At 48.3% G+C, this 14,138-nt stretch overlaps 1 protein-coding gene across 6 annotated transcripts in view; it reads left to right on the top strand.

The window, feature by feature from the left end:
* Nucleotides 1-5,829: 5,829 nt before the first annotated feature.
* AAK1 (AP2 associated kinase 1) overlaps nt 5,830-14,138 on the top strand; it is a 69,258-nt gene continuing 60,949 nt past the window's right edge. For 2 of the 6 annotated variants that reach the window (XM_083880598.1, XM_083880597.1), the window contains exon 1: nt 5,831-6,074. In XM_083880598.1, coding sequence (XP_083736724.1) covers nt 5,915-6,074 — 160 coding nt within the window. In that variant the 5' untranslated portion in view covers nt 5,831-5,914. Of the gene's footprint in view, nt 6,075-14,138 lie in introns of all 6 variants that reach the window. The other 4 variants (XM_083880602.1, XM_083880599.1, XM_083880600.1 and 1 more) reach the window with 4 other exon arrangements.

Raw genomic sequence — 14,138 nt, 5'->3', positions numbered from 1 at the left:
CCCAGTTTACTCAGTTGCACACATACTTTCTATTCCCATTCCATCCTGCTGTTTTCCCATCTACAAAAGACCTAATAAAAATTAAAGGTCACAGAAAAACAGACAGGGCAGTGTGCATTAAGTAAATAAATTGAGCTCAAGTAGCAGCCCATTAGGAAAGGGATATTTATTCAAAGTCCCACAATGAGAACAGAACTGAACCTCTAGAAAATGGCAGCACTTGTTTTTGCCTGAAGGACCTGACCTTTTAAATTTGTACTTCAGAAAGCAAAGGAGCCTTGTGCTAGGAGGAGAGATTTTCAGTGTGTCCTTTCATTAGCAGGTACTTTAGCTCTAGAGCTCAGGCCTTTAGCTCTAGAGAAACAGCCTCACATCATTCATTGAGCTCCAAATTCTGACATTAATGAAGTCATTCACCGAGCGAGAGTCAGAATTTGAGCCTTTGGGGATTAAGCTGGTGTTTTTAGGAGGTTCATAAGGGAAGTGCTCATTTTCATACCTGAATTTCCAAGCAGCAGACCCTGAAAATGGGGTTATTTAATGGTTGCACAAGGGCTGTGGGAGTGTATTGGATACTGTAGCTCAATGTTGTCTCCATAGCAGCAGTACCCGAAGGTAGGGTGGAGGCTGAAAACCAGCCCTTGCTTTTCTAAAGCACTGAGTTCTGTGTGCTTTTAAGAGGGTAATGAATGCTCTCATTCTGTGTATTAATATCACAATAGTCCCAAAGTGAACTGCAGTTGTTCCATTAGGGCTCGCTGGAGACATCCAGGGGCACTTCTGACCCTTAGAGCAAGGTTGTGTCCTTACCCGCTGTTCAGCACCGTGTAAGGTGAAACAGCCATTTCCACAAGTCAGAGATGTTTTGGGAAGAGGTGTTTTGAGGAAGAGGCAGCCTGGAGCTGTTGATCTATGATCAGAATAGAGCCCTTTTAACGCAAAGAGAGGAAGGAAGATGAAACACTCCCAGACCTGGGTAAGCAGTGCTTGTTTGAGGTGGGAAAACGGAACTATTCCAATTCACATAAGAAATTGGAATGTTCTTAATTCTTCATAACCATTAGAAACGCTGCTTCTGCACTCAGTATTATCAGGGGAATGCACAGCACTCTCTCTTTTAGCAATCCAGGCAGGATTTAGAACCCTGAGCACTGCTATGCTCAAAGTCAAAGTCTCTTTGGGTAGATTACATAAACATAAATGTCACATAGGGCCAAGAAGGAACTGGGGAGTAAACTGATTTGAGAAAATTCCTGTAACCCAAGATGCCTTTAAAATAAGAGATCACTTGGAACTCGGGAGCCCACATGCCTCAGACAATAATCTCTAAGGGGAGACAACGATGAGCACGGCAAGGATGAGACAGCCAGGAGTCGAATTGCCATTTCAAGTGTACATCAATCACCAGGTTCTCAAGGTGGGGATGATACTCGTGTGTTCTGCAGGCAGGCACACAGGAGGGGATCCCAGATGCTCTCACATTTCCTCATGCTGACAGCGCTTGCAGCATCTTGAGTGTGGGGGACTCTCCACACTGCTTTCCCCCAGCATATGCTATGCTGACACTGCATCAGAGATGCCTACCCACTCTGCCTTTTTCCCACAGAGAAACTGAAGGCTGCACTTGGCCACAGGTGCAGTCTGCTGTTTTCTTATATTCACTAAAGCTATATACAGCAGGGAATGCAAACAGTCCAGGGCCATCAGGTGGTCTGATGGCTTTGCTGGCTGCCTGTGTCCATGAATCCATCCAAATGGGAATGGGAGTCAGGAAATACCTCCAGAGTGGGAGGGGGATTAACGAATGTTTAATTAGCATACATATAGTTATGAAGAGGAAATGAGTAGCTTTAACTTTTTTCTTCCTAGCTAATATCTGCCTCCATGTAGTTTAATCTTACTTAGCTGCTCTGTAATTTGGCTATAACCCATTCGTAGAGGATGGAAACAGAGCTATGACTGCCCAGCTCAGGATGACTTTTCCGGACCCTACATTTAAACAGAAGTTAGCAGAGGGCGTGAGCAGACCCACGTGAGGTAGCTTGGGGCAGGAGGACACCCAACAGGATCCTGACACTTGAAACAGCTGATAAACCCCTTCTCAGGGAGAAAACCCAACCCGCAAATTTCCCTTAGTGTAGCAGCAGCTGCTATAAAGGACAGTGGGGAGCTGTGATGCAAAGTAATGTTCCTTGAGAAACACAGCTCTTTCCCACCCAGTGCTCCACCCCCTGGCTGTACACAGGGTCAATCCAGGCCATTGCGTCCCACCTGTGTTAGCCTGCAAGGCTCAATCAGCTCCATTATTTCTGGGTGTGCCATTACCTTGGATGGAAGATTGGCTTCCAGCCACAGGAAGCAGCCATTGCTGGAGCCAGTGAGGACGTCCTGCAAGGGCAAACAGGAGCACCAAGGAGGTGGAAACTTCCAGTTTTTAAACATGTAAAATACAGATCTGAGTTCTGAATAACCGTGTGATTAAGACTTAATTGTTATGCGGCGAATCCAGGAAAATGTGACTATGGCATTTTCTCCCCTAGACAGTTAAGTGTCAGTCACCAAGCACAGGAAGCTGTACCAGCTCTGTTCTCCGTCGTTGCTGCTCTTCGGGCTCTCCAGAAGGGGCCAGTGCGCCCTCGCCTTTCGGGGACCACAGGAAACCTGTCCAGGCCTGTGTTTTTATTTAGAAAATGCTGAACTGTCTGGAAAGTTTGATGAAGAGGGATGCAGCTGTATTAATGTGATTTTTCCTGGGGATTTGAATGCATTTTCTGAGCAGTGCCGGAGGACCAGGGATCAGGGAAGCAACTCTGTTGACCACACTTGGATATTTTAAACCTCATATCATGGGATTTTAGCAGCTTAAAATTTGGTGTTTAGGATTGAGCACATTTGTCAGACTCTGCAGCAGGACAAGCCTGGGAGCACTCTGGAGTCGTTCTGACATGGGAGAAGCACCAGGCCACATCTGTGCTGCAGCCACTGATCAGCTTTTTAACTTGGAGCTTTCAGGCTCAGTTCCCTCTCATTCCTGTGAAGGTCACTGGGATTGCAGCAGTGCAGCCAAGCCTTGCACCTTCTGCAATAAAGAATATCCTTAGCATCAGCAGCCGGGGATGGCTCCTGCTGTGCTTTCGCTCCCCAAAATGGTCATGGGTGGGGTTTGTGTGCCCGTGGGCTGAATATCAGAACCCCCAGCTGTGCGTGGGTCTGACACTCCCTGCATTGCACTGCAGGTATGGTTAAAAAAAGCCCTCTCAGAGCCAGAAAGGAGGCTCAGCAGAGCATCTGCAGCTCTCTGCATGCAGTGGCTTTTATCTTTTTTAGTTGGAAATGAGTCATTTCCCTGTACTGTACAGAGATGCACAATTTCTTTGGAAATTGTTCAGTTCTGCAGAGTCCCCAGAAATCCCCAGCGATGGGACCCAACTTTTCCACTGGGTGTTTTACCTGTCGTGAGAGATGCCTGGGGATTTTCACAGGTTAGAGAAATTAAAAAAAAAAAAAAAAGCTTTAATGGATAGAAGCAACTGAGACTTTACTCAGTTCATATTTATTCCAAAGGGCACGTGAACCTTCTGTATTGACCACTTGCAGTTAATTCATCACAGAGCCCCAAAGCAAAGCCAAACATGTTTCATGCAGATTAAAGCCTGCAAATGAAAAAGGACTGTTTTCACACGTGTGTTGGCTGCCTGGCTCAAATGATTGTAGTTCCAGCTGTGTGGACTTGGGATGTACTTGGAAATGAGGTGCAGTCAGGAGCCACCCTACAAATTACGGGTGGCTGAAGGTGGTCAGAGGAGGACTTTGGGGTCTGCAAGGTGGACCCATACCTTTAAGACCTGCTGTGGACAGGGATGGTGGAAGAGGTGTAGCATTATCCACAGTGAAGAGGCACAGTGGCTCAGCAGAAAAACAACCGTAGTGATGTGCTGTCAGATCTGTGTATTGCTAAATGTTACCACCAGCAATTTCACCTGCCTGTTCTGAGAGCCATATGCATCTTAAAAGTCTTCAAACACTGTGAGGAAAAATCCAATTAGACCCATTTACAACATGCTGATCCTATCTCACTGGCAGTGCTGGAAGCCCTGACCAAAGCGAGGCCGGATGAAGAAAAGGGCTGTGTGAAGGGTAAATACTTTTGTCATCCCAAAGCAACCAGGCCAGGCCTATCCACTGAGGACGGGCTGGCAGCAGGATGGCTGTAGTTATTATCATACTACAGGAAATAATAGTAATTGGGAAAACGGGACCATGCTTTGGTTTCCTCCTCCATCCCAGTCAGAGGAGAGGAAAGAGAGTGGTGTTTGTCATGGAGGTATTCATTTGGCAGCCGCATGCTGCTCGGGTTTTGTATTCTGGGGCTTCATTCCAGAAAAAACAATTTTTGCCATTTTAACATTTCCCTCTGCTGTTTGAAATCCCAGCTCTGGCCTTCAATAGTGCATGAGAAGAGGAGTCAGCTGCTCTGGATACCATAGGCTGGGAAAATCTCCTGTTTTCTGAGGAAAAAATACTGAAAAGAACCCGAAGTGCATTTAAAGTAAGTTTCCCAAGATCTGAGCTAAACTAAACCTTTCCAAAGCCTGACCCAATGGCTTTGGGCTCTGGAGGAGTTGCAGTGCATCTGATCAACATCTTGTCAATACCCGGGAGGCAAGGAGGAGAAAGCTGTAATTTAACAGCAAATCCAAGGCACAGGTTTTACAAAACCAGGTGTAAACCACTAAAGACATTTTCAGGGCTTGGGATAGCTCTGCTTTTAGGATTTTTCCTCAGGCTTTCAAAGCAGGTGCTAGCCAGGGCCTGTGTGAAGATAAGCCTCGTGCTTCAGGTTGATCCCAAGATGTCACAGCAGTGGCCTTTTATTATTATATCACAAAATCATCGAGTTTAGCGCATTATTTCAAAGATAAACGTAAATACCCGTCACTATGCAAAGCCCTAATGTGGGCCGTGCTCCCTCACGGGTAGAATTTCTGCACTCATTCCTCGCGTCGAGGAGGACGCAGACCCTCTGGGCCGCGTCCACTGTCCCCCAGGCGGCCTCCGGTCCCGACCGGTCTGAGGGGCAACCCCGCCCCGGGCGCTGCGCCATAGCCCCGTCCCGGCCCCCCCGGCACGGCGCCCCCTCCCGGCCAGAGCCGCGCAGCATGCCGGGACTTGTAGTCCCCACCGCCCCAAGGGCACCCCCTCCGCTGGCGATGGGGAACTACCACCCCCAGCGTGCCGCGCGCCCCGCCGCCATCCCGCTGAGCCCCCGCTCCCCCTCTCGCCGCGCCGTGGCGCGGGGGGCGCTCCGAGAGCTGCGGAACGGGACATTCTGGGACGCGACATCCCGGAACGCCGCGGAGCGGGACGGGACAGCCCGGGACGAGGACTCCCCGGGGCGGCGGGGCCGGGCCCTGCAGCTGGCGGAGGCGCGGGGGCGGTGCTCCTGACGGCAGCTGGGACTTCCTGTGACGGCCCATTTCCTGGTCGGATGGGGCCGGTGGGGGGCGGCGGCGGGGTTGGTCCCTGTCCCTGACGGGCTCGGTGGCCGCCGGTGACGCCGCCAGGCAGCGATGCGGGCCCCGGGCCCTGCCGGCAGCCGGCCCCCGCCGTGACTCGGTGGGGCTGTGCACGCCGGCCCTGCGGGGTGCATGGAGGCACCCGCCGTCCTCTGCGAGGTACCGGCCAGGTTCCCTACGGGTTGGGGCTCGCGGAGGGGCCCGCGGGGTTAACGCCGCAACCCCGTTATCCCCTGTGGTTTTGCAGGTGTGAGTCTCCGGGGAACAGCGCGCCTCGGCTCGGCCCCGCCAGGGGAGCGGCCCCGGGCCCCCCTCAGCGGCCGCGACAGGAGCCAGGAGGGGCTCGGGACCTGACACCGGCATCGCCCCCATCGCTGGCAGCTGCCGCCTCCTGAGACATGAAGAAGTTCTTCGACTCGCGCCGGGAGCAGGGTGGCTCCGGGCCCGGGTCGGGCACCAGCGGCGGCAGCGGCAGCAGCGGCCCGGGCAGCGGCTACGTCGGCCGGGTCTTCAGCATCGGCCGGCACCAGGTCACTGTGGACGAGGTGCTGGCGGAAGGTAAGATCCCGGTGCCTTTCCGATCGCTCGCCGTATGCTGCTTTTTCCTCCCCTGTTCCCTCCCGAAGCGAAAGGGAGGCCTTGAGTTGTCCCGGGCACCCAGCCTCCTCCTCCTTGACGCCCAGATTCTGAATATTTCATTGTCCTTGACAGAATTGCAGTCCAGTGGTGTCTGACATGTTTGGTCTTCCCATCCGTAAATTCAGTGTGGGTTTGCTGGATTTGGTGCTTTTTCTAAATGCTTTAGAAATTGAGGGATTTTCAGAAGTTAATTGTTTCCCAGTCCTAAGCTGGGAGTTTAAAAAAAAAAACCCAAAAGAAACACCCAAACCAAAATTGTCAAATATTTTGGTGCAGAGCAAGGTGCTGTAAATAAAGAAAGCAGTCTCCTTCACTCTTAAACTTTCTTTAGTTGTTACCTCCTTTCCTACCTCAGAGGATTAAATCACTGGAGTAAATTCTTTGTAGCTATGTTATGTACATAGGTAGACTAAGCAGGACTGGCATGACCTGGGATGAGAGATTTCTTTGTGTGGGGTTTCTGCAAGGGGAAGTGGTGATCCCAATGGCTGCTTTTTTTTTTTTTTTTTTTTTTTTTTTTTTTTTTTTTTTTTTTCAAATAAAACAGTTAGAGACCTAAAAATGAATCCTAGGAGTTAGAGAACTCACAACATGTGCAGGCCTTGCAGTGCAGCAAGCTGCTGATGGCATTTGTTTAATTGTAACCACCTCTGCTGCTTGAACTGTCATTTTACATTTCATTTGTTAGGAGGCTGTAAGGAACCTCCTGAATGGCTTTGGCTGGTAACCTTAGCCTTGACCTTCAGAGAGATGTTGGCCTCCTTAGACCTGCTGCTGGTCTCTCTTGCGCAGCATCCTGGGGAAATTTAGTCAAAACTAAATGTGTTTTGTTTTGATGGTGAAGGAGAGGAGAGCTGCTGGGAGAGAGCTGAGTGGGAGGACCTGTGTTAGCTTTTACAGAAAGAGCCATAAAATGGAAAAGGGACTCTGTGTACGCTGCCTGTGTTCAGATTTATAAGAATTCACTATGGTGTACAAGAAAATAGGTCTGTGACTGTTTTTTAGACTTGTTTTCTGATACGTTCTGCTGAGAGGAGCACTGAAACCAGGCTTTTAAGTAGCAGCTATAGTGATTTTTTTTTTTCTTGAAAATTGCAATATAGGTTTGCCTGGACTGATATTTCCAAGGCCCTTTTGGCCTTGGAAGCTTAGGACCTACATAAGCTAAATTTGAGAAGCTGTCACAGTCTCTTTTTAATGCAGGATGGCCCCATCCTGGTAACATGGGAAGGCAGAGGGTGGTTTTTTTTTTTTTGTTTTTTTTTTTTTTTTTCTGATGAGTAATCTGCTGGCAGGTTCTGCCCTGTGCTGACAGCCCTGGGAAACGAAGCCATGTGTCACCGGGCTCTCCTGCTCAGCAGGGCTGAGCTGCAGCAGAGGTGGAGGTAGGAACATAGATTGCCTGGGAGAAAAGAGCCTCCTTTCCCTGCCTCTTTGCCCTAGGGGAACTGCTGCTTGTGGCGGCTTTTCCCTGCAACTCCTAGTTTCTTGGCCAGCTTGTGGGATGGAGCATGGCCTGCAGCTCTGAGATCCTCACACGCAGGCTGAGCACACTGGTGAAACAGGTGCTGTGTTCTGTTCCTGTGAGGCAGAGGGGGTTCTTCTAGTGAAAGGTGCTGCCCTGGTATCTCCCTCACAGTGAGACTCTGCTGTGGGCAGTCTGAAATCCTTCTGCATGTAGAATGAAGCCTCTGAAGAGATGAGGGTAAGGTAGTATGTTGGTTTGCAGATTGTCACCTTTTGTTGGAAACAGTGAAAATGTTTCCTCTGTAGGAAAGCTGGGCCAGCTGGGAAGCAGTTTGGTTCAGAAGTGCTGTATCTCTGCATGCCAATGTCTGAGTGTGCTGGTAAATGGCCTTTTCTCCCTGACTCAGCTGGAGACCTGGCGAGCTCATGGGCAGCCTGGTCCCTGCACTCTTGATGTCTGAAACCTCAGCTGGAAAACCTCTCTGTATCTGCAGTGGTGTTTCAGTAGTGCTGAAAAGGCAACTTGTGGCTATTTCTGCTAAAAGGAAAAGTCCCCTGGGAAGCACTTCGTAGGAGGAGTAGCCTGTCTGGGAAGGAAAGGAGCTCTCATCCCCTTTTCTTTAGGAGGGAGTGGGGAGGCATGTGTTTGGGTACAGCATGTGAAACATGAAAAATGAGATGTAAAAGTGGCTTAGAAGAGAGAATCAATGAAGTGATGAATGGTGTGGAGGAGATTTGAGTTGAACTAGAACTTTTGGAATTGAAGTTTTGGAATTTGCCTCTGTCTGTCATAGCTGTACCTGGCCATCCTGAATTCTGCTGAGCAACTCTGCTGATGAGGAGTGCCCTGGCTGCAGCACTGCCTGTGCCAGGTGGCAAGTGGCTCCATGTGCCTCTGGGCTCTTGTGTAGATCACCCAGAGTATCTCCTGTGGTTAGGTCCACCCCCTACCCCTGAAAAATAGTTCTGTCTGGATACTTGCCTTCCTGGACAGGGAGGAACATCCCTTCCTTTTGGAAGGAAGTAGATGGGAATAATACAGAAGGAATTTGAGGGGTTGGTTGCGGGGTTACGATACTGGTGAATCAGTGTTTTTTTTTACAAACAGGGTGTTGCAAAAGGTGTTTCCTATTGGGTCTTTGTAGCTGTCCTGCTCTAATCCATATAATAGCACAAATAATCTCTTCAAAAGTTCCCCTCCGAGTTTGCACAAGGATTATCTGTAGTAGGAGGGCAGTGCTTCTGACCCTGGGGGTCTGCAGGGCCAGGTTTAAAGTTACACAATGTCCCAGTATGGGCTGAGAGGTGTTGTGACTGGTTTTGGGGTGAGTGGTGTTTCACAGAGCTGAAGTGAATGCCCAGGAGCTCTTGGGGCTGAGTCAGGCTGCTGTCTTGCTGTTTCCTTTCTGAAAGGAAACCAAAACAGTGTTGGACAAAATCAGATACTACTCTTTGTTTCTGCCTGTGTGTAGGGAAGAAACCAATACAAGAAAAACCCACCCCAGAGCCCCACAACCTTTTAGGGAGGTTGGTGTCCCTCTGATGGGGATCAAAGCAGCAGAAACATTGAGATGGATGTTGCCATAAATGAGGAACTTGCTAAGGAGTTTGAGAGATGTGTGTGTGGCAAAGTACCACAAAGCACGGGTACTCCTTTGAGCTAAAACAGGTTGCGGATTGCCCAAGTGTCCCATTTTTGATGGCCTCTGTGTTTTGTGTGACTCTGTACTCACAATGTTGCGAGAGAGTGCTGAGCTGACCCAAGGTGTGTAAACACTGATGGGGCATGCGTTTGGGCAAGATTTTGTTAGTCTTGCTCAGCTTCTAGCAAAAAGTACAGGCTGTGTTTCTGCAGGTCTATGAAAAGTTACTTTTAAAATTACTTACACTTTTTTGAAGGTCTTTTCCCCTTAAAGTGTGTAAGTAAGGGATTCAGGTTTAATAATTGTTGGATATCTCACTGAAGTTTTTCAGGTACGTGCCTGTGTGCTGGTAGCTAGTGTTGGTTTGAAAGCATTTAATGGTTGGTATTACAAACCAGTGCAAAGTCACAAAACCATCTTACATTTGCCAGCTGTATTTTTTCCTCTGTTTTGAGCAGAGGGACATTGTGGAATACATCCTGACTTTCCATAGTAGACCTGCAGGCTGGTGGATGTAGGAAGCAGCTAGGAGAGACTGTGAATGCCCAGCCTGTGTCTGGTGGGGTGGGGGTTCCCTAAGCACTCTGGGTGCCCAGTGGTGTGGCTGGCCTGAATGCAGAGGGTTTCTGCTGACCCCTGCCCTGCTCACCCTTGGCACCTCCTTTCCCTGCAGCACCATAACCTGAAGTCACTGAAAATACACATGAGCTTCCCCTGAAATAATTTCACTTTAAAGCAAACACTATCTGAGGTACATTTTGCAGATTTATATGATCCTCAACCCAATTCCAGTGTGGTTGTGTTCAAGACGTTGCTTTGAAGTGCATTTTGTGAGTTACTGCTTTCTAACTTCAGCCAAGGGCCAGCTGCTAATCAGCTGACTAGTGACATTTGGATTAGGAATTAAACTGTTTCTCCTCTTGGAATGGGACATGTGCTTTTTATTTTTTTTTCATTTTTTCCCTGTTGCTTTATCTGTGTTTCTTGTGAGGCAGAACATGTACTCTGCACTCTGCTCTGGCAGGTAAGGTGTTTGAGTCTGTGTTCTAGCAATCTGTTTTTCTGAGAGTAGGGGCCAGGGGAACTCGTGAAGAATCCCAAAGGAGTTATTTGGTAAATGTTGAGGTATCCCAAGTGTTTTGGTACTTTTAGCAGCACAGCTTTTGCTGGGACAACATGTGCTGTGTCCTGACATGTAATCAGGGAGGAAAAGCAGGTGTTAGTGGATTTAAGTGCATAAGAAGTTGTGTAGGCCAGAGACTAGACTGGCCTGGCCTGGCTTGTACGCTTTGTGCAGCCTGTCACAAAAGGGATCTGGGTTGTATGCAGGGGGGCTGGTTTCTTATAGGACAGCTGTGGTAGCTAAAGGCTGGTTTAAAGGCAGCGTTAGCCCAGCGCAGTCATCATCCCAGGAAGGAACCTTCCATGTTAAACCAAAATAGTTTCTCTTTCAGGCAGTCCTGCTGTGAAGTTGTCAGTTAGTATAAGAAAGCTTAGTTTTGGGATTCTGGCTGTGGGTAAATACATGGTTTAACTCTCCAGCTGGGGTCTTGTAGAAGTGTTCTAGTAGTTGTAAAGGAGCAGGTTGCTGACTTCTGGTTGCACGTGCATTGCCATAATGTTTTTATTGTGTCATGGGCCTTTTCCCCTTTGTGCAGGAACTTGTCAACAGCTTGAGGAGAGCAGGTGGGAGGTTATAAATGTGCTGAAGGCAAGCTGGAATCCACTCTGGATTTAGCACTTCTTGCCTTCCAGGCTTACCCACCTGCATTAATCATGGCTAATAAGGGGGTCTGAACTGGCTAGGTGCTACACACTTGGGGACCGGGAGCTGCTTCCCTTGAAGGTGACTTTTTTCAGTATAAATGTTCTGGGCAGGCCGAGGCTGTTGGGAAGGCAGCGTGCCAGCTGGTGCTGCTTCTCTGGAAAGTCATAACTGATTTGCCTTCACTTGTGCGAGGTGTTTACTTGTGTTCTATATGGGGAGAGAGACAGGAAGTCTCTGTGGAGAATGTGCCATAAGCGAAGTTGGTTTATGGAGGAGTTATCTTCTGATAACAAGAGGTAACTAAGTAAGTTTCCTTGGACAGGGTGCTGGCTTCCTTGGATGGGGGAAGCACAGGATGTCCTTGTAGTGGTATCATGCTGGAAGCAAACCTCTTTGGATCAGATGCTGGCTGCTGTACTTCTTGAGAGTAGGAACAATACTGACAGTGATTTACAAGTACAAGGAAAAGATTTGGAAAAGCTTAAGTGAGGCATTGCAAGGTAATTCTCATTTGTGGCTTTTTGTCATTATGGAAACTTTCTCCTTTTGTAGGAGGTCCAGGAATTGCTGCTGAATGAAATGCAGGTTATTGTTAGCTGCCCACAGTGTGATGCAGCAGAGTGAAACAGAGGGGAGCTGCTGCAGCTCCTCTAATGTGAGGAGCTCTCATTACTCAGAGTATCTGAGCCCTGGCACAGTCTGTGAATGCGTCCTTCCACCCCTTTTAGGGCTGCTGGGAACTCAGGGAGGTGAAGAAATGCAGAGCATGTATGGCCAAGTCAGGAGTTGATCTCTGGCCTTCCAGATTGGGTGCTTTAATTGCAGTCTGTGTTTCCTGTCAAGTGCTGCCTCAGTGTGATTTCAGCGAATGTGCTCTTGGCACACAAGTGATTTGGGTGTAAATTCATGGTTGCTCTGTGGCAGAACCCCTGCTGACACCAGGACCCTGGGCCATGTGTTGCAGGATTGGATTAAAGACATTTTTGGAACAAGATGCTCATAGCATCTGGTTTGCTTCGTGATTTTGCAGAAACAAATTACGTACCAGTGATGGGTGATCTCATAGATTAAAAATTAAAAAAAAGCCATCAGCAGCTGAGTTCCCTGAGCAGGGATTTGCATGTGCATCCCCCTACAGCTGAGCTGGAAGCTGGCTGGTGCTGTGATGAGGACAGGTAGAGCTGATCTTTATTCACTCTTGGTCACACACTAGATTTCCTTCCCATTAGGTGATCATAGGCCTGTGTTAGGGGGGCCCAAAATGCGCCTGTGTGAACTTAAAAAGCAATCTGACAAGCTGTTCTCAAGAGTGTGGCAGCAAAATGCAAGATCTTCTGGGGTTCTCTAATTGCATAGCTGTTGTTCAGATACCATCTTTGCTTGTCTCTCCTTCCGTAAGTGAAATGATGCTTGCAGGGTTGATGTGTGCTGTTACTGCACACGTGGAAGCAGTAAAATAAGCTCAACCTTGTCTCAAAGATGTGCGGTATGCTCCATGAGGATATAATGTGCCTGGTTCCTGTGGCTGTCACTGAACATCAGTCTCTCCTCGAGGCACCAGAGTAAGCAGGAGGAACTCTTGGTTTGGTGTGTTATACATGTTTTTATGACTTCACTGCTATCCCAGGTTGTATAGGGGTGCTATTCAGATATTTATGAGAGTGATGCAAAATTTGGACTTTCAAAGTGGTTTGAAATATTTAAATGGAACACAAGAAATCGGTGCTGATATGAGAAGCATGGAAATGGAGACCTTTTGCCTTATGTGGTGCCTTCTCTGCATGACCTACCTGCTAATTCAGTGTTACTTCAGTTACCTGTTGTAACCCTCTGAAGGATTAATGGCTTCTGACTTGGGAAGTGCTTCAGCCATAAAGACTTCTCTGGCACTGAGCTTCTGCTTGGTAGAAGGGAGCTGGATAGATGGGAAATCCTCACTTATGGCTGCACTGTGGCCACATGAAGGTTATCTGTGTCTGCTGCTGGCCCAGGGCTCTGCTGTAATGACTCTTTTCATGACCTTTGGCAAGACGTGTTTTATACTGGGGTATGTAGATGGCTGGTGGCATGAACAATACCCTGAGATTGTTAAAGAAAACACTCTCTGGAGTTGGAAGGATCTGTGAAAGCACCTGTGTGTGTGCTGGGACTCAAGCGCTGCCATGCTTGCCTTTTCACCCATCTAATGAGATCCCGCTGGTTCTTATGTTTGTGGCTTTTATTGGTTATGTTTGTAAGGAAATAAAGAAATGCATCACAGAGCCATGATGTGTGGGTTGTGGGGTAGCAAAGGATGGAGGAGGGACAATATGGCACAGAACGGGAGGGGGCAGTAGAGGGAGGTCACACTGTCCTGTCATCCTTGGGCACATATTTCTAGGAAGAACAAATCTGCTGAATGTCAGAGCCTTTCTTTTGGCCTTTACCTGTTGCTTTTGAGTCAGCCGATGTACTTGGATATATGGATATATAAGTTTACCCTTCTGTTTCTGCACTCCATTGCCAGTTGTAGTTTGAAATGCTGATCTGTCTCTGCTTTCTGGAGAACACAAAGGCTCTGTGTGTGAGGTATTATACCACCTGTGGTTCTGTGCCCGTCCAGATGGTGGCAGGGAGGCTTATCAAATTATTTTACAAATGAGAAGCTGAAGCCCATGAAGATGAAGCCATTTGATAAGGGCTGTGTAGGAGAGCAGGGACATACTTGTATTAAATACAAATATAACTCCTTGCCTGGTGTTTTAATCACAGGGTCATTAATATTCATGTCACCACAGTATCCAGGAACTTTTATCATGGACCAGGGCCCTGTGTCACACAATGCAAATGCAGAAAAAAGCCTGTCCCTACTCCTTGGAGATTCCTAGCCCTTCCCTGTGCCTGCTGATTCTCAGCACCCTGCTTGGTACCAGAAAACACTTGTGTGCTGCTGCCTTAGGAAGTGTGTTCGGAGAGAGGATGTGAGGTGCAAGCAGCTGTGACGATACAGCTGATCATGGTGTGAGAGTCAACACACAGGATATTCTGGAGATCTGATATTATTAGAGACCACAGGAAACACACAAACTCAGCCTTGCTCACCCAGCTTTCAGCAGAACGTGTGAC

The sequence above is a fragment of the Zosterops lateralis genome (assembly GCF_965231275.1).
Source record: "Zosterops lateralis genome assembly, chromosome: 30".
Taxonomy (NCBI): domain Eukaryota; kingdom Metazoa; phylum Chordata; class Aves; order Passeriformes; family Zosteropidae; genus Zosterops; species Zosterops lateralis.
The sequence above is the reverse complement of the archived record's forward strand: the minus strand, read 5'-3'. Positions and strand labels throughout refer to the sequence as shown.